This window comes from Mauremys reevesii, linkage group 3 (genome assembly GCF_016161935.1).
Source record: "Mauremys reevesii isolate NIE-2019 linkage group 3, ASM1616193v1, whole genome shotgun sequence".
NCBI classification, from domain to species: Eukaryota; Metazoa; Chordata; order Testudines; family Geoemydidae; genus Mauremys; species Mauremys reevesii.
In genome coordinates this window covers 116,840,450-116,866,746 of record NC_052625.1, presented here as the reverse complement: position 1 = coordinate 116,866,746, position 26,297 = coordinate 116,840,450, and the positions used below count along the sequence as shown (strand labels likewise).

The 26,297-nt window shown below is 39.7% G+C and overlaps 1 protein-coding gene across 1 annotated transcript in view; it reads left to right on the top strand.

Annotated features, from left to right (window-relative positions):
* NKAIN2 (sodium/potassium transporting ATPase interacting 2) overlaps positions 1–26,297 on the top strand; it is a 746,352-nt gene that overhangs the window by 298,096 nt on the left and 421,959 nt on the right. Inside the window, exon 2 of the mRNA XM_039532699.1 lies at positions 24,042–24,179. Coding sequence (XP_039388633.1) covers positions 24,042–24,179 — 138 coding nt within the window. The remainder of the gene's footprint in view (positions 1–24,041; positions 24,180–26,297) is intronic.

Sequence of the window (26,297 nt, the reverse complement as noted above, 5' to 3'; positions counted from 1 at the left end):
TTGTGTTATAGCAGGTTTTGGGGGGAGAGTTAGCCACTACTTAATCTTGTCATTTGGGGCCTTTAGGAAATAACACTGCATCACGTTTTCAAATGTCAGAGCCAGAGATTTTTTTAAAACTGGATTTGGGGAGGTGGAAAGCAAGACTTAACTAATTAAAAGTGATTTGTTTTCATTATCTGGTTGAAGCATTGTAGTCCAGATGCCCAAGATACCTCTGAGATGCAGGCAGAATTTTGTCACATCATCCAGGAAATCCTTATCAAAACACAGCTTGGTTCTCTGGTGGCACTGAGTGTATGGTTTGATAAGTGGGTCTTATTTTGCTGTCTGCACACCGGTCCTTTGGAGCAGAGGGCATTTATTAAGGAAACAGATGGGGAAACATCAGTTATCTTTTGTGCCTTCTGTTTTCTATAAAGGCCAGAAAGACATGGAGAGCTCAACCGAAATAATTGAAGGCATCCTAGAATAAGTCAGGTATCAGGAGAGAGCAGATTTACTCAATTCCAAGACTGGTATAGTTGCTAACAAAGCAAAGTATTTTAATAACCTTTTTTACATTTGTGTTTTCTGTAGGTAGGCTATCAAACTAGCTGAAGATTTGAAAAAAAAGTAGTGGGTTTTATTTTTAATGAGGTTGTCATGAGTAAACTAACTTACATTCACAGAGGTTGTCATGCTGAGGATAAAAGCTAAACCTTGGTAAGTTGTGAGCACAACAGTTATTTAAAAGGAAATGATCTGATTTTTCAGAGGTGCTGCTGAGCACCCAGCTGCAGCTTCCATTGACTTCAGCTGGCATAGTGAATGCTCAGTACTTGTTACAATTAGACCCAAGAGCCTGAGAGCAAAATAAGAAACACTGACAACATTTCACTCTGATAAATTATTTTTGTTAGTGGTGGGTTAGGTATAATGTGCCTAGTAATTCTATTGTTGATTTTTGGAATATTTTAGATTTGTTCAATAGCAAACCATTCAGTTTAGCAGTTATAGATGATCAGTCTTGTCTGAGTTGTGTTTGTTGCTGCACAAGTTTTTTTTTTGGGGAGGGTTATATTACTGTGATGAGTAGTGATGAATGGAACCTCAAAAGGGTAAGGTCCAGTTACAGAAATTGCCATCCTAGAACCATCTAGAAATGTGGATAGAATATCTTAGTTTATATAACTTTTAAAAAGTGGAAGTCAAATCCTAGTGAGGTAAATAGAAAGGAGCATAAACACTGCCAAATTAAGTTTAAAAATATAATAAAAGCCAAAAAGGCGTTTGAAGAACAGCTAGATAAAAACTCAAAAGGTAATAACCAAATGTTTTATAAGTAAGTGAGAAGCAGGAAGCCTGCTAAACAACCAGTGGGACGATCGAGATACAAAAGGAGCACTTAAAGACGATAAAGTCATTACAGAGAAACTGAATGAATTCTCTGCTTCAGTCTTCACAGCTGAGGATGTTAGGGAGATTCCCAAACCTGAGACGTCCTTTGTAGGTGACAAATCTGAGGAATTGTCACAGACTGAAGTGTCACTATAGGAGGTTTTGGAATTAATTGATAAACTCAACAGTAACAAGTCACCGGGACCAGGTGGCATTCACCCAAGAGTTCTGAAAGAACTCAAATGTGAAATTGCGGAACTATTAACTATGGTTTGTAACCTGTCCTTTAAGTCAGCTTCTGTACCCAATGACTGGAAGATAGCTAACATTACGCCAATATTTAAAAAGGGCTCTAGAGGTGAACCTGGCAATTACAGACCGGTAAGTCTAACTTCAGTACCGAGCAAATTAGTTGAAACAATAGTAAAATATATAATTGCCAAACACATAAAAAAACATAAATTGTTGGGCAAGAGTCAACATGGTTTCTGTAAAGGGAAATCATGTCTTACTAATCTATTAGAGTTCTTTGAAGGGGTCAACAAACACATGGACAAGGGGGATCCAGTGGACATAGTGTACTCTAGATTTCCAGAAAGCCTTTGACAAGATCCCTCACCAAAGGCTCTTACGTAAATTAAGTTGTCGTGGGATAAGAGGGAAGATCCTTTCATGGATTGAGAACTGATTAAAAGACAGGGAACAAAGCATAGGAATAAATGGTAAATTTTCAGAATGGAGAGGAGTAACTAGTGGTATTCCCCAAGGGTCAGTCCTCGCACCAATCCTATTCAACTTATTCATAAATGAACTGGAGAAAGGGGTAAAAAGTGAGGTGGCAAAGTTTGCAGACAATACTAAACTGCTGAAGATAAAGACCAAAGCAGACTGTGAAGAACTTCAAAAAGATGTCACAAAACTAAGTGATTGGGCAATGTAGACGGATTTGGTTGGGGGTCGCCACTCTCTAGGGCGGCTGGGAGCCAGGTCACCTCACTTCAGAGGTCCGGGGAGTTGGGGAGTTAGCCTGGTGGGGCAGGAAACAGTCTGGCGCTCAGGGGCTGAGCAAATGTTTCAAGAACAAAACCCAGGTTCCTGATTCTGAGCGTCTGGGTGAAGGGGGAGACTGCCACCCGTGAGTGGGATGGCAGGGGGGACGCAGGTCTACCCACTCCACTGCGTCCCAGCCTGGGGCCCTAACAGAGGCAGGCGACCTGCTGCTGTGTCAGTGGGGATCCAGGCCGCAACACACTGACATCAGCTCTGGGTGTGCCACAGCCAGACTAGAGTCGGCTGCCCCCGGGCTACTTCTGACCTCCCCGCTCTAGCAGTACCTGCGTCTGGTCGGCGTCCTCCACGGCATCGAGCACCATGGGCTCCTCGGGGTACTCCGCGAGCGGTACACTTGGCAGCTCCTCTGGGTCACTTCTCACAGGTAGGCTTACCAGCTTCTCCGGGGCCTGGTCGGCATCCGGCCTTGACTGGTATGGCCAGTCCTCAGGCCGGTCACAGGCTGTAGGAGTCTCCCCAACGGGAGCTAGGCCACTAGTGTCTGGCTTCTCCGGCGTCCAGGCCGCTGCTGAGCTCTGGGGTTGGGCTTTTATACTTCCTGTCCTGCGCATTGACCTCTGGAGGGCGGGCGCAGGCTCCAGTGGCTCCGCTCACTTTGGCATCCAGAGGGACTCGTCCCTCTCTGGGGCGGCTGGGAGCCAGGCTGCCTCACTACAGGCAACAAAATGGCAAATGAAATTTAATATGGATAAATGTAAAGTAATGCACATTGAAAAAAATAACCCCAACTATACATACAATGTGTTGGGCACTAATTTAGCTACAACTAATCAGGAAAAAGATCTTTGAGTCATCCTGGATAGTTCTCTGAAGACATCCAGGCAGTGTGCAGCAGCAGTCAAAAAAGCAAACAGGATGTTAGGCATCATTTAAAAAGGGATAGTCTTCGTCTTATTCTCTGTCTTATTGTCCTTCTATAAATCCATGGTACACAAAAAAGATATACCGGCATTAGAAAAGGTTCAAAGAAGGGCAACTATAATGATTAGGGGTTTGAAAGGGTCCCACATGAAGTGAGATTAAAGAGGCTAGCACTTTTCAGCTTGGAAAAGAGGAGACTAAGGGGGGATATGGTAGAGGTATATAAAATCATGAGTGGTGTGGAGAAAGTGAATAAGGAAAAGTTATTTACTTGTTCCCATAATATAAGAACTAGAGGCCACCGAATGAAATTAATGGTCAGCAGACTTAAAACAAATAAAAGGATGTTCTCCTTCACACAGCGCACAGTAAACCTGTGAAACTCCTTGCCTGAGGAGGTTGTGAAGGCTAGGACTATAACAGGGTTTAAAAGAGAACTAGATAAATTCATGAAGGTTAAGTCCGTTAATAGCTATTAGCCAGGATGGGTAAGGAATGGTGTCCCTAGCCTCTGTTTGTCAGAGGATGGAGATGGATGGCAGGAGAGAGATCACTTGATTATTACCTGTTAGGTTCACTCCCTCTGGGACCCCTGGCATGGGTCACTGTTGGCAGACAGGATACTGGGCTGGATGGACCTTTGATCTGACCCAGTATGGCCATTCTTTTGCATATAACGTATCCTATCCTACTTTTTGTGCTACTAAACACTAGAAACAGGGCCCAGGACTTCTGATAATCCTAGGTTGGGAACCACTGCTGTTTAATTTGCATTTAGTGAATGCTCAAACTGTGTCCCAGAGTGTATTGTGTCTCCGAAGAATGTGCAAGATGTGCTTTAAGCACAAACCCAGGACCATGAAAATGAGGAGGGGGAGTCCTAAGAAGGCTGAAGGGGGCTGATAAAAGCCCAGAGGTTAAGTTGTGGAGGATCCCATGGATGTAGGAGGAATTAAGGACACATTGGGACTTTTGATGAGACTGGGGAAGTAGAGAGGCCTGTCCCCGCTTCCCCCAGCAGCCTGCTGGACCCAGAACTGTGCATGGAGACTCTCCCCAACTCTGGGGGCACAAGGTTCTAGGTAGTGCCTTCCCTCCTGCCTACCATGTGGCCTGGGAGAAAAATTGCTTAGAGGAGTCAGCTAGAGACTCCAGCTGCTAGGAACAGGAGCAGCGAACCAGGGACCTTTTTCACCTTCAGCATAACTGGCCTGTGCTGATTTGCTGTTTGCTCCAACCTTCCCCTCTCTCACTCCACATCTCCCCCTCTTATCCCCTGCCCTGTTCCCCTCCTCTTTTTTTTTCCATTTAGTTGATCCCACTCCTAAGTAAATGTACTTCCCCCACCTCAAAAAAGTGGGAATTTGCTTTTATCACATTGTTCACTCTGCTTTTGTGTCTTCCCCCCAAACCTGCCTTGTCTATGGGTCGTTTTGTTCTGTTTTGTACAGGAGCTAGCACAATGGGTGCTGTGACTGGGGTTCCTAGGCACCATGGTAATAATACTTGGAACTCAGAGCCTTTTTAAGGTCATTGTAAATGTTTGAATGGAATCAATGCAAACATATTTTGATACAATTTGTTTTATTTCATATAATTTCAAAAATGGCTAAAGCCAGTATCCCTTAGGCTGTATCATGATGTCATTCTCACTTTTTTCTGAGCCCTAATATTTAGAAGTAAATACTGCTCTCTGGCCTGATGCTGACATAAAAAGATTAAGGTTTTTAAAAATGAGTGCCTAAAGTTAGGTTGCTAAGTCTAAATTTAGGCACGTAAATAAGTGGCCTCTTTTTTGAGGTGTTTAGTACCCAGCCACTTCAAAATGCTAAACTTTTGGCTGGATTTACATAAAATAAAAACTAGGAACTATTTGTCATATTTTTATTTTTTTGATTAAGATCCCTGTCTTCTGAAGTCTTTGCTTGTTTTCTATTAGTATCATTCATTCTTCCCAAAGAAATTAAATCAATCCATAGCAGTGACATTTGTCATAATGTGTAGTTTAACTATATATTTTTCTGATAGCAAATGGCCGTGCACTTTTTGCCAGATTTATTTTCTGTAGGCATTTCATTCTTTTTGTTACAAATCAAGTTAAAAAACTTGTATCCTGGGCTTGAGGTCTGTGACAATCTTAAAATATAGTGACACAAAAAAGGCAGCCTCTGCAAAATAAGTAAATAGCCAGCCAGATATATTAATCAAATGAACATTCCAGTGACACCACAGTCACAAAGAAGAACCCATATCATGCACCGTACCCCATGAAAAGGCATTGGGATATAGCTTGCAGTGTACACTGAAAGATTTAGTCTACTTTGAACTAAATGGGGAGAGATTTTCAAAGCTGAGATGCACTTTTTCATGAACAATGTCCTGCCAACAGAGAGACCCTCACCCCCATTGTTTCTTTTATACTGAAGGGATTGCAACTCTAGTGCCTCTGGTGACCACACCAGTAGCAGCATGGTAGGGAGAGAGAAATTTTCTCTCAAATGAGTAGTTCCCAAGCCAGTTAGGACTCTATAGTTGAAAACCAGCACCTCAAACTCCACCTGGAAACCAGTGTATAGCCAGTTCAGATTCTATGGCACCGGTCTACTACCTAGATACATATACCCCTTACTAAACAGCTGCCATGTGGTCCAGCAGCTTCAATCCTAGGGTAGATTTTTTCTATTTTAAGGTGTAGTACTATGTAGAGCACATTGCAATAGTCTAATCTGAAAAGGAGTAAAAAGTAATGGATTATCATTGCTATCTGCATCTAACAGAAATGTTTGCAAGTCCTAGCAAGAAGAAGATGGGAAGAAAGCCTTCAACACTGCTACTACAATTATCCAAATAAATGAACACTTGAACCTCCCCCAAACCAACATGTATTTTTTAAAAATTCTGATAAGTTCTCCTTCCCACTTCTCTCTAAACAATTCACCCATATGACTCTTGTCCCTTTCATCCTTTTCCACTATTAATCCTCCAGTAGATCCCAGCAATCTTTCCACTGGTTAACCTTCAAATGGCCCAGAGCAAATAGGCCTTCTCTATCCACAGCTCTCTCTTTCTTCACATCCAGTCTACTTATGATCCCATTGTGAGGTTCTGGCAGCCTCTCTGCTACGTGTTGACTACTGATAAATTCAGAGCCTGCACACTTTTAAGACAGCAGAGAACTCTCCAAAACACGTTGTCTCAGAGTGTACAAAATATATAATGCTTGGAGCCCATAAAGAGATTACTGGAGCCTCTGGGCTGGGTAAAGAGAACCTGAAGGAGAAGGAGAGGGGTCTGTTGGAGGGCTGTGGGTTAATATTGGTGGAACCAATGAGATGCTACTGGGTGGAGCCAGGGGGTTATTGGAAGACACTGAGAGGGTGGTGATGAGTGGAGAGTTTTAAAAAGTTCAGCTAGGCATAAACCTTCTGACACTTACTCATAGCTAATCATTATCTCTGCTTCTGGACTGCCCTGTTCCTTTAAAGTGCAACTTGAGTTTCTTATGCTTAGCATAAGCTACACATCATTACCCTGTAGTACTGTACTTCTTCACCAGTGCAACTTTGTCTTCCATCGTGTCACTTAATAAGGTGTAGCTGTGTTGGCCACCATTCAGTGGATGACAGGTGGCTGATAAATATTCAGTGGAGTTTTCCATCTGTGTTCCATTTTCTTCTTCTATCCAGGGCTTTCAGGGCATATATCTTCTCCTTAACAGTGCACTTCGAATTATGAAAAGAATGTCTTTCTTGCGCCTCAACTTGTATGATGCTGCACTAATCTGACAGGTTTTAGTGGGTTTTTTTTCTTCATTATAAGGTACATGTAGTGATTTATTTATACTGTATTGCTGGATTCTGGGTGTATACCCTGCAGCAGTAACAGATGTGTCACCTTCTGGTGCTCTGCCAACTAGTGTTCATCTTCTAAAAAGGCTAATTAAAAATTAAAGTATATTTAGGATGCTTTTAAGGCATCAGAAACGCCATCACTTTGTTGTTATTAATGTATCTCATAGACTTACATTTTTCATGGCATACATTATAAAAGCTTGGTAATATAGTTAACTGATATATTAATTAGTGATAAATAGATGGCTGCCTGCTTCAAATTATTGCAAATGTGGGGAAAGTTATTTAACAATCTTCTTTGGAAGCACTGAGTATTTGGGAGACAGCATGGCTCAGCAGATAAAGCACTCAGCTGGACCTTAGTAGATCTCAGTTCTATTTCTGGCATGGCTGCTGGCCTATTGGATGACATTTCTTCACCTTTCACTTCCTCAGTTTCCCCATCTGTAAAGTGGGGATAATGATACGCTCCTTTTGTAAGGCACTGAGATCTATGCATGAACAGCACTATAGAAGATCTAAGTGGTGGTCATGGTGTTGCCAGTTCCTGGCATCTTTCTCTTTTTAATTAGTGTATCTCCTGCTATTTTTTAAAATATTCTCATTAGGTGCTTGCTTGTATTGTGCAATGTGAGATTTAGGTTGTACCATGTCCTTAGAGAAATCAGAGAAGCAAAGCAATCAAGGATGGGGAGTTCGTTAGCTCCAACATAAAGACACCCATCCCAGCACAGTGACCCAGAAGAAGGGCTTGAACTAAAGTCATATCCAGAGTTATGGGGTCTTTTGATCCAAGGTTTTTGATTAGGCTTATTTTTATTTCTAAACTATTGACTGTCTATTTCATGTTGCCCACCTCTTTGATATCTGTCCATGTCTTAATCTCATCTAGTCAATCTCTTAAACTATTCAACAACTCTGGGCAATATATTATTTTTATAAATAGTTTTTTAACTTGATTTATCATTAAACATGAGCTTATACCACATATGCAAGTATGAACCAATTGAAACAGAAAGTGTATAAGGACTTTCAAGAAGTACAAAATGAGTAAGTGAATGAACCCCTAATTTTCAGGGAGAAGTCTCTTAATTCTTAGTCCTTCCCTTTAGCCATTAGGCAGCATCTCCCAGCAGGAGAATATTTTCTGATTGTTACCTTAAAGGAATTTAAAGGAACATAATTATTGAAATTATCATATTGATGTGGTATTTTATAAATGAGTTTAGCCTCTCTAATTTAAGGTTACTTTATGTTTAAATAGAACCCAACCTACTAAATTCCTATGCTGCACATCAGGGAGAGTACAGTACTTCTTTTGCGTCATGTCCTGTGACTTGGATGCAAGTATACCATATATTCTGTACTAATTACATATGGGCTGTTAGTATGCACAGTTTGTTTGTATCTGTGGTTTGTAACCTTTTTTTAATTGTGGACCCCTAAATAATTTCAAATGGAGGTGCAGACCCCTTTGGAAGCCCTAGACATAGTCTGGGAACCCCAAGGGTCTGCAGACCACATGTTGAAAACCACAGCTTTATATGGTACCCATTGTGAGATTGGAGTCATTTCACTGATCCTTGAATGGGAAAAAAGTTTTAAGCTTTTTTTAATAGGTAAATAGAATGTACATATGAGGACCAAACCTATAGGCCTCACAAAGGGAAAATTCCCATGGACTTCGCTAGTTTTGTCTGCATAAGGGCTATGTGGATGGGGTCTCTCCACATAGCCCTGATGGTGAACTCTCTGTTTACATTCTGAAATTATTCTCTGCACTAAAACTCAATATCAGAAGGATCCACTGTATGTATATTCAGTTTTATAAAAGCAAAAGTAGATACCCATCTTGTCCTGCCATAATTTAATTTCACAGTAAAGTATACAAACTGTTATTCTTAGTGTAAAAGAAATATGTACCAGAAGATAAATCCTTACACAGCAACAACAAAGCCTGCCCAACCCTCACTCTCCTCCCTTTCCTATAATCTCCTTTTCCTCCAAATATCTGAGAGACACTGCAATTTGTAGCATACTTTAATGAAATCTGGACTTTGGACTTGGGTGACCAGATGTTCCAATTTTATAGGGACAGTCCTGATATTTGGGGCTTTTTCTTATATACGCTCCTATTACTTCCCACCCTCATCCCGATTTTTCACACTTGCTGTCTGGTTACCCTACTTTGGACACACAGCCTACACAAGATCAGGAATCAGATTCCCAAGATGAGGATCCACAGGGAGAACAGCAGGGCAGCCTCTATACTACAGAGATTCCAGCTCAAGTGCCTCAGCTGGTCTCAAAATATGGTCTAGGGAAAGAGGCTGTCTGTAAGGTAACCAACTGCCAAGGAATTTACAGTCTGTAGATCAACTTTTAGTAGGTAAAAACATATGGTGTAGGAGTTAAGAAAAGAAATTTCAAAGTAACATGTACAAAACTCTGCCTTCTCTCTTCCATAGTAACTAACTGTTAGTACTCACTGGAATTCATACATCTCTTCCTTATGTTTGGTTAATAAGCTTTCTCCTTGATTTCCATAATAATTGATTTAGTCCTTGCACTGAATGTTTTCTTACCAAAAAATGATGATGAATTATGCATGCTGTCTCCCCCCACAGAACAAGTTGAAACCAGTTGACAGGAAAGGAATCTGATCAATTTTATATCCCACCACAGTGATTATTGGTGTGACCTTAGCCCACTTCCCTCCCTCCCAACTGTTTTTTGCAGGGAAGCGGGAGAAAAGGCCAGGATAATATTGAACGTTGGATCCTGTAATTATTTTTTTCTCTACTTTTCAGATGAAAACTGGTGTAACTTTCAAAATTTTTACTGAGAGAGATTGTGATTTGCCTAAATTCAGAGGCTGGTGTAGAGCTTGGAACAGAACCCAGTGCAGTATTTAAAGCATAGACCTTCTACCCTATCAGTTATATGGTTACTAGCGACATCCTTCTCAGATGTAAGAGGAGCATATACTTCTTAGACAGAAGATACACTGATGATAGGAAAGTTAATGCCACCTCACAAACTAATCTGTAATTCCACAAGCAGGCACTAGCATCAGATGTGAACAATGCTTTTAAATGAAATAACTCCTTAAAGGAATGTAGTGGTTGTTCCCTCAGCACATGAGGGTTTACATTTTCTTGCTCAGCGATGTCTGGCTTTGGGGTTGGGACCTGAGCAGGAAGGTTGGCAGTGGATCAGAAGTAATGCTCTCAGTGTGGGAGGTTCTCACCTTAGAGGGTGGGACCAAGCAAGAGGCCCGGCAGCAACAGGCATTCTTACCATTCCTGAGGTGACCAGTATGAAGTTAATGTTAACATTACTGAAATAGCGTGTCGGAGAATGACAGCTATTCACAGTACGAAACCTTGAAATTGGTCCTCTTAGTCCCAGCTTTAGCAGTTTGTGTATTAGTCAGCAGTATGAAGCTGTGGTTTACATGATTATTTGAGCAGCTTACTAAGCACACTGACATAAATGAAGGAAACTTGTAACACCCCCTGCTCGCTCTTTATTGTTCTTTTGTGTGTTTGTTTTTACTTCTGCTTAGGCTTCCTCTAGTGCTTTGTCACAATATTCCTGGTGTCGAACTGTCAGTAGCACTGTAAGTTCAATGGGCATTGATCCTGTCTTAGAACAGCAGGGATGGAGAAGGCTGACTCTGCTTTGTCTGCACCGCTTTAAGCTCGTTAGTGTAGCCATAGTCTTCTAGTCTTTAGTTTAGCCATAGTCTTCTAGTCTAATCCTTGTTAAATGGGTCAAAAACAATTGTAAACAACTCTCTTTCTACAGATCATGATTGGATAGATGATCACATTTTGTATAGCTCTAAGAGGTCACTCACTAACAAGTCAAAGCACTCTGAATGAATAGATTTAAGCAGCTAACCTAAAATTGTCAGCTCATTTTGTGGGAGGCACTTTAGAAGAGTTGGATTCAGACCGTTTAATTTGCCTTTCATAGTCTGTCATGATTATTTCTTACAATAAAATATCCAGTGCAACAAATTAGAGTGTGCTGTTTTGGTCAGGCTGCATTCCAATTCCTGCCATGCCACTGCTGGCTGCCTTAAGCACTTCTTCCAGCACAATAATTATTGCCGAGTTTCTAGATTTCATCAAACCAGCAAGGCGATCACCCCCCTGGAACAGCTGGGGATATGAGGTATGGGAAAGTGAAAAGAAATTGCTGCAACTCTGTGCTATCATGCCAGCAAGTGCCACTTGAATGATGGCAGCTATTGGCAGGGGACGGTTCTGTTGGAGGAGAGCTTGCAGCAGGACTAGATTATAGCTTTTGCTGCTTCCAAGTGGAATTGCGATGGGCACCGAAGCAAATAAACCAAATTGGAGGGCAAGGAAAGTGGAGATTAGAAGGCAGATGCAATAGGGAAACTATGAATTGTGACATTACAATGTTTACTTCATCGTATACACTTGATTCTTTTATGAAGCAACAAATGTACACAATCAACAATGTGGCATAAACTAAGCAGCTATATTAAACAGTCCCTTATTTCGTCCATAGCACATTTCAGTAAACAGGTGCCATTCTTGTTCCTATATGACACATTACTACTTAGTATATTTTATTATATGAAGTGTAGCAGCAAAACCAAAGTGATAAATACATGTTGCCGTAGCTGGCTTTTTAAAAAGACAGCTGGAGTCTGTCACAGTGCTTGAGTGAATGTGTGTGTAAACAGTGATGGGTTGATCCACAGTTGTGTGCTTAGCACTAGTGGGTGTTGTGTGTGCTCAGCAACCATCAGAATCAGGCCCTAAGTTAGTGGAACATTGGGCCTTATTCTCCTCTCATTTATCTTGGTGTAAATCACAGTAACATCACTGACCCTAATGGAGTAACACGAGTGTAGGGCTTCTACACACTAGCACTTACTTCAGTATAACATAAGTCACTCAGGGATGTGAAAAAGTCAGCCCCCTGAGTGACATAAGTTACGCCGACCTAAGTACTGGTGTGGATGGCGCTGTGTCAGTGGAAGAAGCACTCTTGCTGATATAGCTACCACCACTTGGGGAGGTGGAATAATTATGCCGATGGGAGGGCAGGAGAATTGCGTGTGTGCAGGATCTTGTTTTGTTTGCAGTGGTCCCCAACTTTTTCATCTGGCGGGCACCAGACAAAGGACCATGGTGGCGGTGGAGCATCTGCCGAAATGCCGCTGAATTTCTGCGGCATTTCGGCAGCGACGCCGCTCGCTGACGTTGCTTGTCGGTGGCAAGTGGCGTCATCGAGAGGCATCACCGCTGAAACGCCGCAGAAATTCGGCAGCATTTTGGCGGATGCTCAACCACCAGCGGCCGTGGGCACCGCGTTGGGGACCCCTGGTTTAGGGTGTCTTAAAGCTCATGCTCCAATACATCTGTTAATCTATAAGGTGCCACAGGACTCTTTGCTTCTTTTTTTAATGTATGTGTTGCTATCTGTTTATATTAGAGAAGTCAGATTGAAGAAGTTCACCTTGCACTACAGCTGTACTACAGACCGTCATAAACCTCATCACCTTCTGGTTGGTCAGAATATTTTTACCAAAATTTCATTTTGGCAAAATAGGCTGTTGCTTTGAAGTGAAAATGTTTTTTTCTGAAACACATCAGTTTCCTCAAAACTTTCTGACCCAAAAACCTTCAGAGAGACATTGGCCAGGAAAGTCAGACTCACTCTGTGGTGGAGTACTGGTTTGGGATGTGGGAAACTCAGCTTTAAGTCCCTGCCCTGCCTGATTTGGAGTGATCTGGGATGAAAAAAATCTCATTTGAGGCAGAGAAGGGACTTAAACCTGGGTCTCCCTCATCCCAGGCTAGTACCATAATTACCAGTTTATGGAGTGTGTGACATTTGCAAAACCATCCATTAGGTTTTGGGTTTTTTTCCAGTGCAGAATGAAAACAAATTTTGAAATCACAAAAGTTGCTGCAAAACAGAATTGTCATCATCTGATCAGCTCTAGACCACAGTTCCCGTAGGAGTTCATTCTACACTGACTGGCCTCTGAGGAAGCTCTGAACCCTGCACAGATGAGTTTTATCTTTATGGTCCAAATTTCCATTGTGCCAGAGGAGCAGAGTTGTTGACTATGGCATTCATCCTGGTTCTTTAAGTGATCTTTTTTAATATGCTGGGCTCAGCCCATTGAATGCACTGAAGATAAAGCCTGAGATCTTGTGCTTGACTCATTGTTCTGTGGAGAGCCAGTGAAGGAAGCAAAGGACAGGTCTGTTCACTGTAGCCCAGGTTGCTGAGATGTACTGCAGTGTTCTGTACTACTTGGAGTTCCCTAAGGGCTGATGGCTTCATGGCCAGGTAGTAGGCAAAGTTTAGCAGTTGCAAACTTTTCAGGAGATAACCGATATCCCATCTCTCTTCTACACTAGTAAAGTGATCATCAAAGTTGAAAGATCTGTTTATAGATAATGCCAAGGCTTGAAATCTAGGAAAAACTTCACACTGTGTAATGATAATGAATATTCTAGCAGGAGTATATTAAAAATAATTTTATAAGGTCAGATGAAGTCAGGCTTCTGCATATTCAAATTTGATGTGGAGTGAGTGACTATAAAGCAGTAAGTGGTCTGTGCTTATCAGTGCCAGCATGGCTTAGCTTTCAGTAAGCTTGGTATGGGAACACAGGTAAAACCACCTTCATGTCTAGAGACTGGCTATTTTCACCTGATATATTCCTTTGATACCATTCCACATTGATTTTTACCTTCATATCTCTCACTCCTGATGAGTTGTGAGCACTCTCTTCTAATGCATCTCAAAACTGATTGGCTAAGGATTCTTACAGAGCATTTGTTTCTAACCCTCTTCAAGCCACCTTTTCTTCCAAAAAGCCTTAGAGGGTAAGGTGATTTTTTTTGTTTTGTTTTCATTGTAGGTAGGTAATTTTGTGCAGACAATAGGCTAAAATCTGCTTTCAACTACACCAGTATAAATGTAGGATAATTCAATTATCTTCAGAGGAGTTAATCTGGATATACCTTGGGGTAAATGCTAGGTTATAAATGTACTGTAGGTTTATGATGTGAAAATGAGAACATAATCTGGCCCTCTATGTGTAACATGTGCACATCTTTGTGCATTAGAGAGTTTCTGTATTATCAAATATTTTAATAACATGGTAACAATTTTGATATTCTTGATATGTGCCTGCACCTACCTGAATGCATAGTTCTGCCTGCGTTCATACTTTTGTGCACTGCCATTTTTCCTTTCTGATTTAAAAAAAAATATTAGAGGCCTGTTTCAGCACGCCTTCCTTTCAACTACTAGTTACAGTAACTCCTCGCTTAATGTTGTAGGTATGTTCCTGAAAAATGCGACTTTAAGCAAAACAATGTTAAGCTAATCCAATTTCCCCATAAGAATTAATGTAAATGGGGGGGAGGGGTAGGTTCTAGGGAAATGTTTTTCACCAGACAGAAGACTATATATACACAGTATAAATTTTAAACAATTTAATACTGTATACAGCAATTATGATTGTGAAGCTTGGTTGAGGTGGTGAAGTCAGAGGGTAGAAGAGGGTGGGATATTTCCCAGGGAATGCCTTACTGCTAAATGATGAACTAGCACTCGGCTGAGCCCTCTAGGGTTAACACATTGTTGTTAATGTAGCCTCACACTCTACAAGGCAGCACAAATGGAGGGAGGTGAGACAGCATGGCAGACAGAGACACACACCCTATGTGTGAGAGAGAGAGATGTGCATTGCCCCTTTAAGTATGCTGACCGCACTCTAAGTACATTACCTTTTTAAGTTGAGACAGCAGCTGCTGCCAGCAAGCTCTCTCCATTCTGAGCCCTGTTGTGTCCCCTCACTGCTCTATGGAGATGGGGTCAGCGGGGAGACAGGAGCATGGGGGAGGGGGACACCCTGACAATAGCCACCCTGCTGGGTAGCTGCAGCACAGAGAACTTAGGGGAGCGGGGAGCTGATGGGGGAGCTGATAGCGGAGCTGCCTGTCCACCCTGGTTCCAAGCCCCCACCAGCTAGCTCCAACGGGCTGCTCTTTCTGCAAGCAGTGGCTGCCAAACAACGTTATAAGGAAGCATTGCACAACTTTAAACAAGCATGTTCTCTAATTGATCACCAATGTAACAAAGAAACAACGTTAACCAGGATGATTTTAAGTGAGGAGTTACTATACATGGAAGTTGATGAGAGTTAGGTGCCTAACTCAGATGCTTTTGAAAATCCCACTAGGTATCTATCTCCCTCTTAAAGTGCCCAAATGCATTTATAAATCTATCCTCATGGTCCTTAAAAATGGAAATCAGTAGCACAGATGGAAAGACACTATTCTGCAGTCAGTGTTTTGTTGTGTTGAAATATGTGGTGAAAAATATTAATGTGTGCATCTAAGCAAATATTTTAGGTAATTTTGATGTATTCTGTCCTTTTTGTCTAATATGTTTTAACAAGATATTTTTTTCCATTTGTCTGCCTTTAAATAATTCTTCCGCCCCCTAAAAAAACCTCCTTTATCAATTGTTGAGTGATTGAATCCAGCTCTGGGCAAAAAAGCAGGATTTTTTGCCTCATAACGTGGTTTCATTTTTAAGGAATAAAATGAATTTCCTATCTTGAGATGACTTATCAGTTTGTCTGAGCCACTTATAGTATCTTTGCTGATGTAACCTATATCTCCTAGAATTTACAGAATACAAGCATGTCTTACTGAAATCATGCATAGCTTGCTATTGCAACTGTTTATGAACAGGAAATCAAATACTATATAGTGACTAGTTCTCTTTAGAATAGCACTTCTAAGTTAATATTGTGTATAATAAGCCTGTAGCTTACAAGTTGTAGCAATGCAATAGTTAACTTGGGTAGAACATGATTTCCAAAGTTGACTCTTCAAATTTTCTTGCAGAGATCCAAAATGGAGTGTTTGTGATACTTCCCTGGGTCTGTTTTACTGTATGTCGGCCAGAAAAACATAGCTACTTTAACCCTTCAAATAAGCCATCTCACAGAGAATATTGCTTCAAGATCCTTTTTCTAATCTAAATTCCTCTATAGCATGTGCTTAAATCCATTCCATTTTAACCCAGTGTGACCTGTGCATTAAGTTAAAATTTTAAGCATGCATTGAAGTGTTTTGCTGAATTGGGACTCTAAAACAGCAAAATGACTATGTTCAGGAATTTTTCCCCATTGTTAATAAAATCAAATGTGTGTCAGTTGAGATTTCCTTCATTTAAGGTTACCCAGTGAAGGTGGGCACACAATTTTTGTATAAAAATTAAATCAATGAGACATTAGTAGCTCCACACCCTCTGTCTATCTAAGCAGAGGACATATTGATATTTGCACTAGGTTTGATAATATCAAGTGTATCTAATTACTAGGGCTGTCAATTAATCACAGTTAACTCATGCAATTAAAAAAAATTAATCGTGATTAATCACACTTATAACAATAGAATACCAATTGAAATTTATTAAATATGTTTGGATTTTTTTCTATATTTTCAATATTGATTTCAATTACAACACAGATTACAAAGCACACAGTGCTCACTTTATATTATTTTATTATTTTTTATTTGCACTATAAAAATGATAGATAAAAGAAAGTATTTTTCAATTCACCTTGTACAAGTACTGGAGTGCAATCTCTTCATCAAGAAAGTGTAACTTACAAATGCAGATATTTTTTGGTTACATAACTACACACAAAACCAAAACTTTAGATCCTACAAATCTACTCAGTCCTATTTCTTATTCTGCCAATCGCTAAGACAAAGAAGTTTGTTTACATTGACGGGAGATACTGCTGCCTGCTTCTTATTTACAATGTCACCTGAAAAAGTGAGAACAGGTGTTCGCATGGCACTTATGTAGCCCGCGTTGCAAGGTATTTACATGCCAGATATGCTAACCATTCATATGCCTCTTCATGTTTCGGCCACCATTCCAGAGGACATGCTTCCATGCTGCTGCTGATGATGATAAAAAAAAGTGTCAATTAAATTTGTGACTGGACTCCTTGGGGGGAGAACTGTATGTCTCTTGCTCTGTTTTACCTGTATTCTGCATATATTTCATGTTATAGCAGTCATGGATGATGATCCAGCCCATGTTCGTTTTAAGAACACTTTCACAGCAGATTTGACAAAATGCAAAGAAGGTACCGATTTGAGATTTCTAAAAATAGCTGCAGCACTCAAGCCAAGGTTTAAAAATCCGAAGTGCCATCCAAAATCTGAGAGGGATGAAGTGTGGAGCATGGTTTTAGAAGTCTTAAAAGAGCAACACTCTGATGTGGAAACTTTGTATTCTGTGTTGTAACTGCAATTAATATATTTGAAAATGTTCCACATGTGGATAAATGTGTCTGCACACAGTCCTCTACAGGATTAGAACCTTAAGTGTTTTTAAATTATGAGTAATGCTATGAAAAGCAACTATAAAAATCACATACGAAACTTGCTCAGTTTACAAAAGATGTTTTGACCAACTGCTATCCTCTCAAATTCAGCCTGGGGTTTGGAAGTCCAGCTAGAGATTTAATTTTATATTCCCAGGAATAATGATGACAATTGCAATTTATCTAACAATTCCATTCATTATATAAGTGAACCTAAAAATAATCCAGCTCATTCTCTCTTTGCAGTCTCTCTTTTGTAGGGCAAAACTAGTGTTTAAAAGGTATTTTTTAATTATTTGTTCAGGAGAGTTGGCAACTAACATTCTGAACACAAGGAGCAGATATGTTGAATGACAGGGTTCTATTTGTAGGTGCATATCCTCCAAGTTATTGCAGGCGAGTGGCCTGCTGTGCCAACAGAAAGCCCCATTGGCTTCAGAATGCAGGAATGGGGCCATACACAGTAATTTTTCTAACCATAATTATAGTAAGGACCCAGTCCTACTCCCAATGAAGTCAAAGGGAATAGTTGCAGTGCTAGGGTGTCTAGGGTGACCAGACAGCAAATGTGAAAAATCAGGATGGGGGTGGGGGGGGTAATAGGAGCCTATATAAGAAAAAGACCCCAAAATCATGACTCTCCCTAAAAAATCAGGAGATCTGGTCACTGTAAGGGTGTCTGTAATCTCCTTGAGAGATCCCTATGCCGTGCTTCCTACAAAGCAGTCTGCTAGCAAAGAAAAAAAGATTTCTAGAATCAACTGTATCTGTAACCAGCTTCTTCAAAACTTGGACCCAGCCCAAGAATATTTTATGACTACCTTTGTGTCCATATTTCCTCAGGAGTCTTTGTTTTTAGAACTGTGCATATAGTTCACAATGAAAAATTTATATCAAATTTAACCTTTTGTGCTGCTCATCAAACATCTGCAATAGCTCACAATTTTCTAATTTTTATAAATAACTTGAAGTGATTTAACTTTTTTAAGTGTGATTTTTAATTCTGTGGATTGATCTCAAGCCTTTCTTTAGAGTATTTGGTGTGGATTAATTTTTATGAGTATTGTTTCTGTTTCCTGACTGGGTGAGTCAGATATTGGTATTGTTTCTGTTTTCTGACTGGGTGAGTGTATAATCATTTTATCTCAAAAACTCAGACCAGCTAAAATTTTGAGTTCTGCAAATTCTACTCTATGTCCCTTTAAATTAGCTTCAGATGGATGTTTGTGCTATTAAAAATTACTCCCTTGAACGTCAGTACAAAGTGAATGAGCATGGCTCAAGGGAATTCATTTAAAAATTTGACTGAACAGACTAGGGGAGAAAAAAGCCCAGCTATGTTCATAACTTCTGTTGCTTTTATACCAGTAATTATTATTTTTAATCTAGTCTCTTCCTTTCGGCAGCTCTTCTTTTTTCCCCATATGTATGGACTTGATTCTCTCTGTTATTTTAGTTCTTTCACTGGGGTAACTACACTGAAATCAATGGAGTTACACTGGAAAATCAGGCCCTATATTTGCATTTACAATCCAGAATTGTTTAAAAAGTGTGTTTTACTTTGCAAACCGCAAAGGGAAGAAATTAAGGCCAACAGTTTCAAAATTGAATGCCTGTTAACACAATGCTCTTGCAGCTCCTGTAACGAAGGTGTGTCTAACTTTAGGCACCTAACTTTGAAAATGTTTGCTCTAAGTTTACAACAATTAATGTCTTTTCAACAAAGCAATGAACTTTGCATTTTAATTTATTTTTGTGTAAAGTTCTGTTCTGCACACTCATCTGGGGTGTCTAGAAAAGTGTGTGAGTAAAGTTTCATCTCATCAGGTAATCTTAATTATTTGTCGAAAGCAAAAACTTTTTAAAAAGCTTACAGTAGATGAAAGCAGTCAGATTTTTATTTATTTAGCACATCAGCCACAACTTGGACAACTAAAATCCATCTTTAGGCACCTAAATAAAGGAGGGCTAATTTTCAGAGGTGGTGAGCGCTGTCACTAGTCACACCCATGACGTGCTCAGTACCTCTCCAAAATACGTAACTTTTATTTAGATGTCTAAATGTTAATTGAGGGGCCCAAGTTTAGGCACCCACATTGGAACGCTTTGGCCTTACTTTCTAAGGATGACTAACACGGTCTGCTGTTTGGTACTCAGGCAGTAGAGCTGTTATAGCAAATTATGTAAAGTCCCCTTTCTGGTGACTTTGGATAAGACCATCAGCTGAAAGCAAGTATCGCTCTGTGTAGCTGAGGTGGGTTCACAAAAGTGCTCCTTTTTGACCTCCCCTGGTCCCTGGGGCTGATCTCATAGACTCAGGGACTTCAAGGCCAGAAGGAACCATTATGATCATCTGTGACATTCCAGTCCCTTGGTGCTGCTTAGAGTACTCTAAAGACTCCTCTCAATCTCATCTGTGCCAGCTGTTAGTGGCCCAAAAGGTGCATTACTCCAGCCCTTAGCTGGATGAATCTGAAATACTAAGCTCAGATCTATTTAAGTAGATGGCGGGGCATTTATGAAAAACTGACTGCAGGGTCTCAGATGGCTACATGTATAAAAACCTAAGTAGATGGTAGCACTACCAGACTCTGAAACAAATTTCTAATTGCTGGGCTGGCTGAGGAACTTTTGAGCTCTGCTCTTTGAATTGTTAGATTTAATTTTGAATGATGTATGATTTCAGGACTCCATCTTCATAACTGAATTCAACAACAAAAATTTCTTCATGGCACCCTGACACACACAACTATAATGGCATGAGTCTGTCTATCTCTGAACCTCGTCATCCATAGGTTTCCAGTTTAAAGAAAACAGTCATATAATAACCTTAGAAAAATGACAGGGTTAATAATGGAAAGAGAAATGAATGAAAATATGTTAAGTGAAGATTTACTATAGAATATCCTCTTACTCAGTTTGTATAGCCTTGTAAGCCATTTTTGACAGAACTATTAGATCTGTCACAAAAAAAAACCACTTTGATATATATTGATGCAATTTCTTTAGCCTTACAGTTACAGTGGGAATATTAAGTTCCCTACTTTTTTATAATTAACTACAGTGCTGCTATTTTCTTCCATAATTGGTACACTTATCTGTGTGATTTCCTACTGTTTGAATGATTTGCCTCATCCCCTCTATTTTGTAACTGACTGACCCCCCATAGTTATTCTACTAGAAGTCTGCACAGTTTATTTTCTTTTTACAACTGCTTTGCCATTCTCATTTTACTGTTTTTTCAGCTGATGAAAATAAGAGCTCTCTGTTATGAATGAACATTTTCCCATTGTTAGACAGTTAATAATAACAGGTATTTTGTTGATACTGTTACTGGATTTCACAAAAGACCTGCACAATGTCACAGATGGATCTCATTTATATAAATTAATAGTTAAAGTAATTTTATAATGATTCATTTGGAGGTTTAGCGGGACTGGGATTTTGTGAAACTTGCAAGACAGCTTGGTCTTTTAGTCACATCATTGCAATTACAATTAGCACCTTACGCCTTGTTTCTTTGGGAATTCTTCTGACATGCAGTGTTGCTGAAAATGTGGTATATAATATTGTGAACCAGGCTTGCAGAATCCTGGGTAACTTAAGAACTGTGATTGTCTAGCTTGGTCCATGGCTCTCTTAAGCAAAATTCTAAGCAAAAATCAGAATGGGCTATCAATCTGATATACCGTACAGTGCTAACCTGTCTCCAGAGAGGAGAAATTACTGTGGTCATCATTAAATCTGGAATTTTAAAAGCAACATGAAACTCAGTGGGATTGGGATGCCAAACTCCCTTAGATTCCTTTAAAAATTCCAGGCTAAGAAGTCAGCATTTGTCAATAGACAACATATAGTTGCACTTTCCTGATATAAATTGGGGGAAAATGTGGTATCTGTTATCACTGTGTGGCAGTGATTGGCAAATGCCGTCCTTTTAATGGTGATGTATGTATTTGGTAACTTTTTTAGCAAGGTCTTGTTGTATTTTGGTTCTTGAATGCCTTTGTGGACAGGGAAATACCTCCAATAAATTGTACCACCTAAAAATTTGCAGTGAACTAAAATTAATTATTCAGCTAGCATTTAATTTCAGACACATATTAACTTTTAAATTAACTAAAAGTGTTCAGGACAAACACCTAATTCAATTGATCCACTGTGTCTTATAAACTGAGTAAATATTCACCAACAGATTTTGGGGTAGGGGGGAGTTGCAAAATTCATATAGAAGCAGCTGATTTAAAAGAAAAAATCCTAGTTCAATAAGGTTTCTGTCTGTTCAGAATTCTTACTAGAATAATTGTCTAGTAAAATAGGTTTGGTCAGGGAATTTTTCTCTAAAGGATGCATTTAATGTTATCAGTGTTTTTTGGATATGCAGTTCTGAACATGCATCAGTGTACAGGCTACATGTTAATGAAATGTAACTACACAAGTTAACACATTCTGCTCAATTCTGAAAGGTATTCCTATTTAAACCAAACTTCTTACTCTGGTCTAGCTACTTCAAGTGTTCTTGTCTGGCAAGGGTCACCAACTGCCCTAACTTGTCTGGAGATTAACATTATGTAAATATTTCTAAAAAAGAAGCTATCTTGAGAATTGTGTAGCTATTGGTATTTGCTGTGTAACTTACAGCAGTGGTGACATTATTAAGGTTTGGTGGGGCTATTCCCTGACTATGATATGTTTTATATTTGATTTGCCTATAGGTAAAGTTTTTTTTTAAAGTTTGTATCTGTGTATAATATAAAAATAAAAAACCCAAAACATCAAACTACTTTAAAAGAATGTCAGGTTTGCAAACTCAAGCACTCAAAAGTTAGGAAATGCCAGAATAAAGGTTGACTGCTCACCTTAGTTCAATGCCTTTGTGCATATGCATTAGGATACAGTCATCTATGACATGATCACATAAAAAGGAGGGCAGAAGTGTGGGGTGGGGGGAGATACGGAGGGAGGGAAAAGGTAAGCTAGGGTGTGTGTCTCTATAGCCAAGTCAAATAGAAGGCGGTAAGTATTTGGGAGTAGGGAGAACTACAGTGACAGATAGATTAGGGATAGATTAGGGGGAAAACAGAATGAATCAGTTCTGCTGTGAAGGAGAAAGAGGGATGGAAGGAGATTGCAGGATGAGGCTTACTGATGGGAGAAAAGATGTTGAGGAGAGATATTGTAACTAGAGCTGCGCAAATAACTGATCGGTTTGCTGGAAGTTGGGGGGGAAATAGAAAAAAATAAGAACTTTGTTTTGAGTCAAATTATTATTTTGTTTAGATTTGGGGCATTTTTAACCTTCTGTTAATAAAAGCAAAGGGAATGAAGAGCTAGATTCATAAAACAGGCAGTGGTGTCCTCCTTTATCTCATAGCCAAGTGGTTAGGGTGTTCACCTGGGATGTGGTTCAAATCCCATCTTTAGGCTAACCCTTGGGCTCTAAGTTATTTTGGGGTGGGTTTCCCTCAGTGTCTCCTGTTGAAGCAGTTCCACTTTGGGCCAATTACTATTCAAGTGTTTCAGAGAGAGAGAGGCTCTATAGCTTGGTGGTTAGAGCACTCACAGGTTCTGATCCATACTCCAATTAATATTTATTTATACCAAATGGGAATAGCTTCAGCAGGAGAGACTGACTGGGTCCCATCCTAGAATATCTAATAGGTTTGTGGTTAGGTCAGTGACCTGGGAAGGGGGAGACCTGGGTTTCTGTTCCCACTCCAAAGCAGGGATTCAGACGTGGGATTCCCACATCAAGGGTGAGTGCCTGAACCACCAGACAACTGGATACTGGGGAGGGGTGGGGTGGGGTGAGGCAACAGAGGTCTGGCAAACAACAAACTCCTCCGTTTTTGTGAATGGTGCCTATCCCTTGTGAATCTACCCTGAAAAATCTAAATGTTTCATTGTGATAGTGTCTGAATGAACCACTTCAACATTTCGAGGGGAAAAATAATTATTTATTTATGTTTTGACTAAAACAATTTGCCAAAATCATCACAGCTGTGGAAATCAGTTAACCAAATCAGTTGATCCAATATGCATTTTTTTCATTGAAAAAGTTTCAGCTGAAAATATTTCGCTGAGCTCAAGTATTAAACCCACCACTGACTTTCAGCACCACCGAAGAAGTACAGCATTTACTAGTGTATATGACAAAATGATTTGTGCTGTTTCTGCTGCAAACAAAACATCCCTGTGAACAGGGTCTGGTATCTCAGCAGAATCACCCATATGAATATTTTAGCTAACTGCATATAACTCAGTGGACTGTCAGTGAGAAATGCTGCTTTCACTAAAATCAAAGGGTGAAGCATCACAAACTCATTTCATTATACTGCTGAGTGAAATAGTTTCAAACTCAGGACAATTTTCTTGTTTTGGGGAGGGAACATGTCTTCAGATCTGTTTTTTCTGACCTGTTCTAATCTATGCATTCTGATGCTTTTAAATCCTAGGTTTGTGTGCTGGAGAGGCAGATATTTGACTTCCTTGGTTATCAGTGGGCACCAATCCTGGCAAATTTTGTGCACATTATTATAGTCATACTTGGCTTATTTGGAACCATCCAGTATAGACCTCGCTACATAACAGGAGTGAGTATCATTGATGTTTTTATTTTCTGAGCATCATAAAAATGGGAGAGATGGATGTGCAAACTTTACCCTTTTCCTTAGGAATTACATATACATCTCACCCTTGTTTAACCTGCATATGTATTTATTTTACAACTGTAACATTGTTATGGTTCACCTACCATAATTAAATAGCACCGTGCAACAGCAGCTGAAAATCAATAATCTCACAAAATATATGAAAATATGAATATAGCATAAGACTTAATAAGTTCACATTTGTAAAGTACTTTGGAATCCCCAAAGAAGAGATGATATAGAAGCACAAACTATTATACACACTGGATTTTACCTGTTGATCATTGCATTACTGTAATTTGTATTGACTGTTTCTTATTAACCTATGTTGTTTAGAATGCCAAAAATATGCCCGCTTCTTACAAATAAGACAGTATTGTGGGTGTGTGAGGAAGTGACAAGACAAGAGTAAAAAAAGATTGTATGTGAATATCAGGAGTTGACCTGATTTTTTTCCCTTCATCCATCCTCCTTTTAACCTATCTGCACACACACAAACAAACTGGGCTTGGTTGTACTCTCAAACACGTTACAATTTTAACTAGATTTTAGATTTACATTTTTAGCATTTTGTTTTTTAAAAAGAAAGATATAAAAAGTTTAAATCTCAAAAATGTTGCTCAGAATGACTTTATCTCAAAATAATTCCATAATAAAAACAATACTAATTCAACAGTACAGTGTAGATTTTTCACCAACACAAATGCAAATCAGGAAATCCCGAAGCTGCTGTTTCATCATCAACAGTAATTCAGCCTTCAGGCATATGCTTGTTTGTCTGATTTGTATTGGTCACTATGGGATGAACTGTGGCTTTGCCATAAGCCTGTTTTGGAGTTAGTGCATTGTTGAGACGCTCCTGGATCAGTCCAAGAGTGAGATTGTAATTCTCCCTGCTGCTCCAGGGAGGGAAAGGAGTAAGTTGTGTTGGGTCTGTACCTGGCTCTGAAGAGCTGGCATCCCCTGTTACACAGGATGTGGGTAACTGGTCCATGAGATAAGGGGTCATGATGTTCTCCTTATGTCCTTGTAGTCCCTGAGCCACAGGTTAGTCCTATGGTATTAATGTTAATGAATGAATATTAGTATGTGTAGGAGTGAAAATGTGCTTCTGTATATATGCAGTGGTGTTGTAGCCATGTCGGTCCCAGGATATTAGAGGAACAAGGTGGGAGAGATAATCCTTTTTTATTGGACCCACTTTTGTTGGTGAGAGAGTGAAGCTTTGGGTCTGAAGAAGAGCTGTGTAAGCTTGAAAGCTTGTCTCTTTCACCAACAGAAGTTGGTCCAAAAAATGTTATCTCCCACACCTTGTATTTCTATCCTGAGATCTAAACAGCTGCAACAACACTGCAAACATCAAATATATATGGAAAGTGTGTGTGTAAATAATATACACATGCACATATTTAACAGTGTTGCCAACTCTCATGATTTTATCACAGGTTTCATATTTGGAGTTTTTCATCAAGTCTCACCTTCTGCAAGCCTGTGATTATGTGAGAATCACAGCTTTCCTTTTCTGCAAAGTCAGTTTCTAGTCCTTATGGTTATGGGGGGAAAAAAGCTTGAAAACAGGACCCAAGTGCACCTTAAACCCTAAGAAACCATAAGGCAAATAGAAAGAACACAACACTGATTTTTTAAAATTCTTATGATTTACATTTTCAGTCAGCTCTGAAGAAAAGAAAACACCCACTTTCACACCTGGAAACATTAAAAGGGGAAATGTTTGCTTTTAAAAAAATATTACCTTTGGGTTCAAAACCACTCTAAGAAATTTAAGCACAATTTTTTTCCTGAAAATACCAGAAAATAGGGGCGTATTCTTAAAAGGGCCACTCCAACAGGGAAAGGCACAGTTTTCTGCTAGAACCATGACTATACCTGAAATCAGAATGAATTCAAATTCTAGTCATAAAGTAGACTTTAAACTCCTGGGCTGATGCCATTCCTGCCACTTTCCTGCTCATTGTCTCATATGCCCTTTCTTAAAGCTGCCCCTGACTTTAAGACAAAGAGTAAAGGGCCTTGTGACCTGGCATCCATAGTTCCACACAT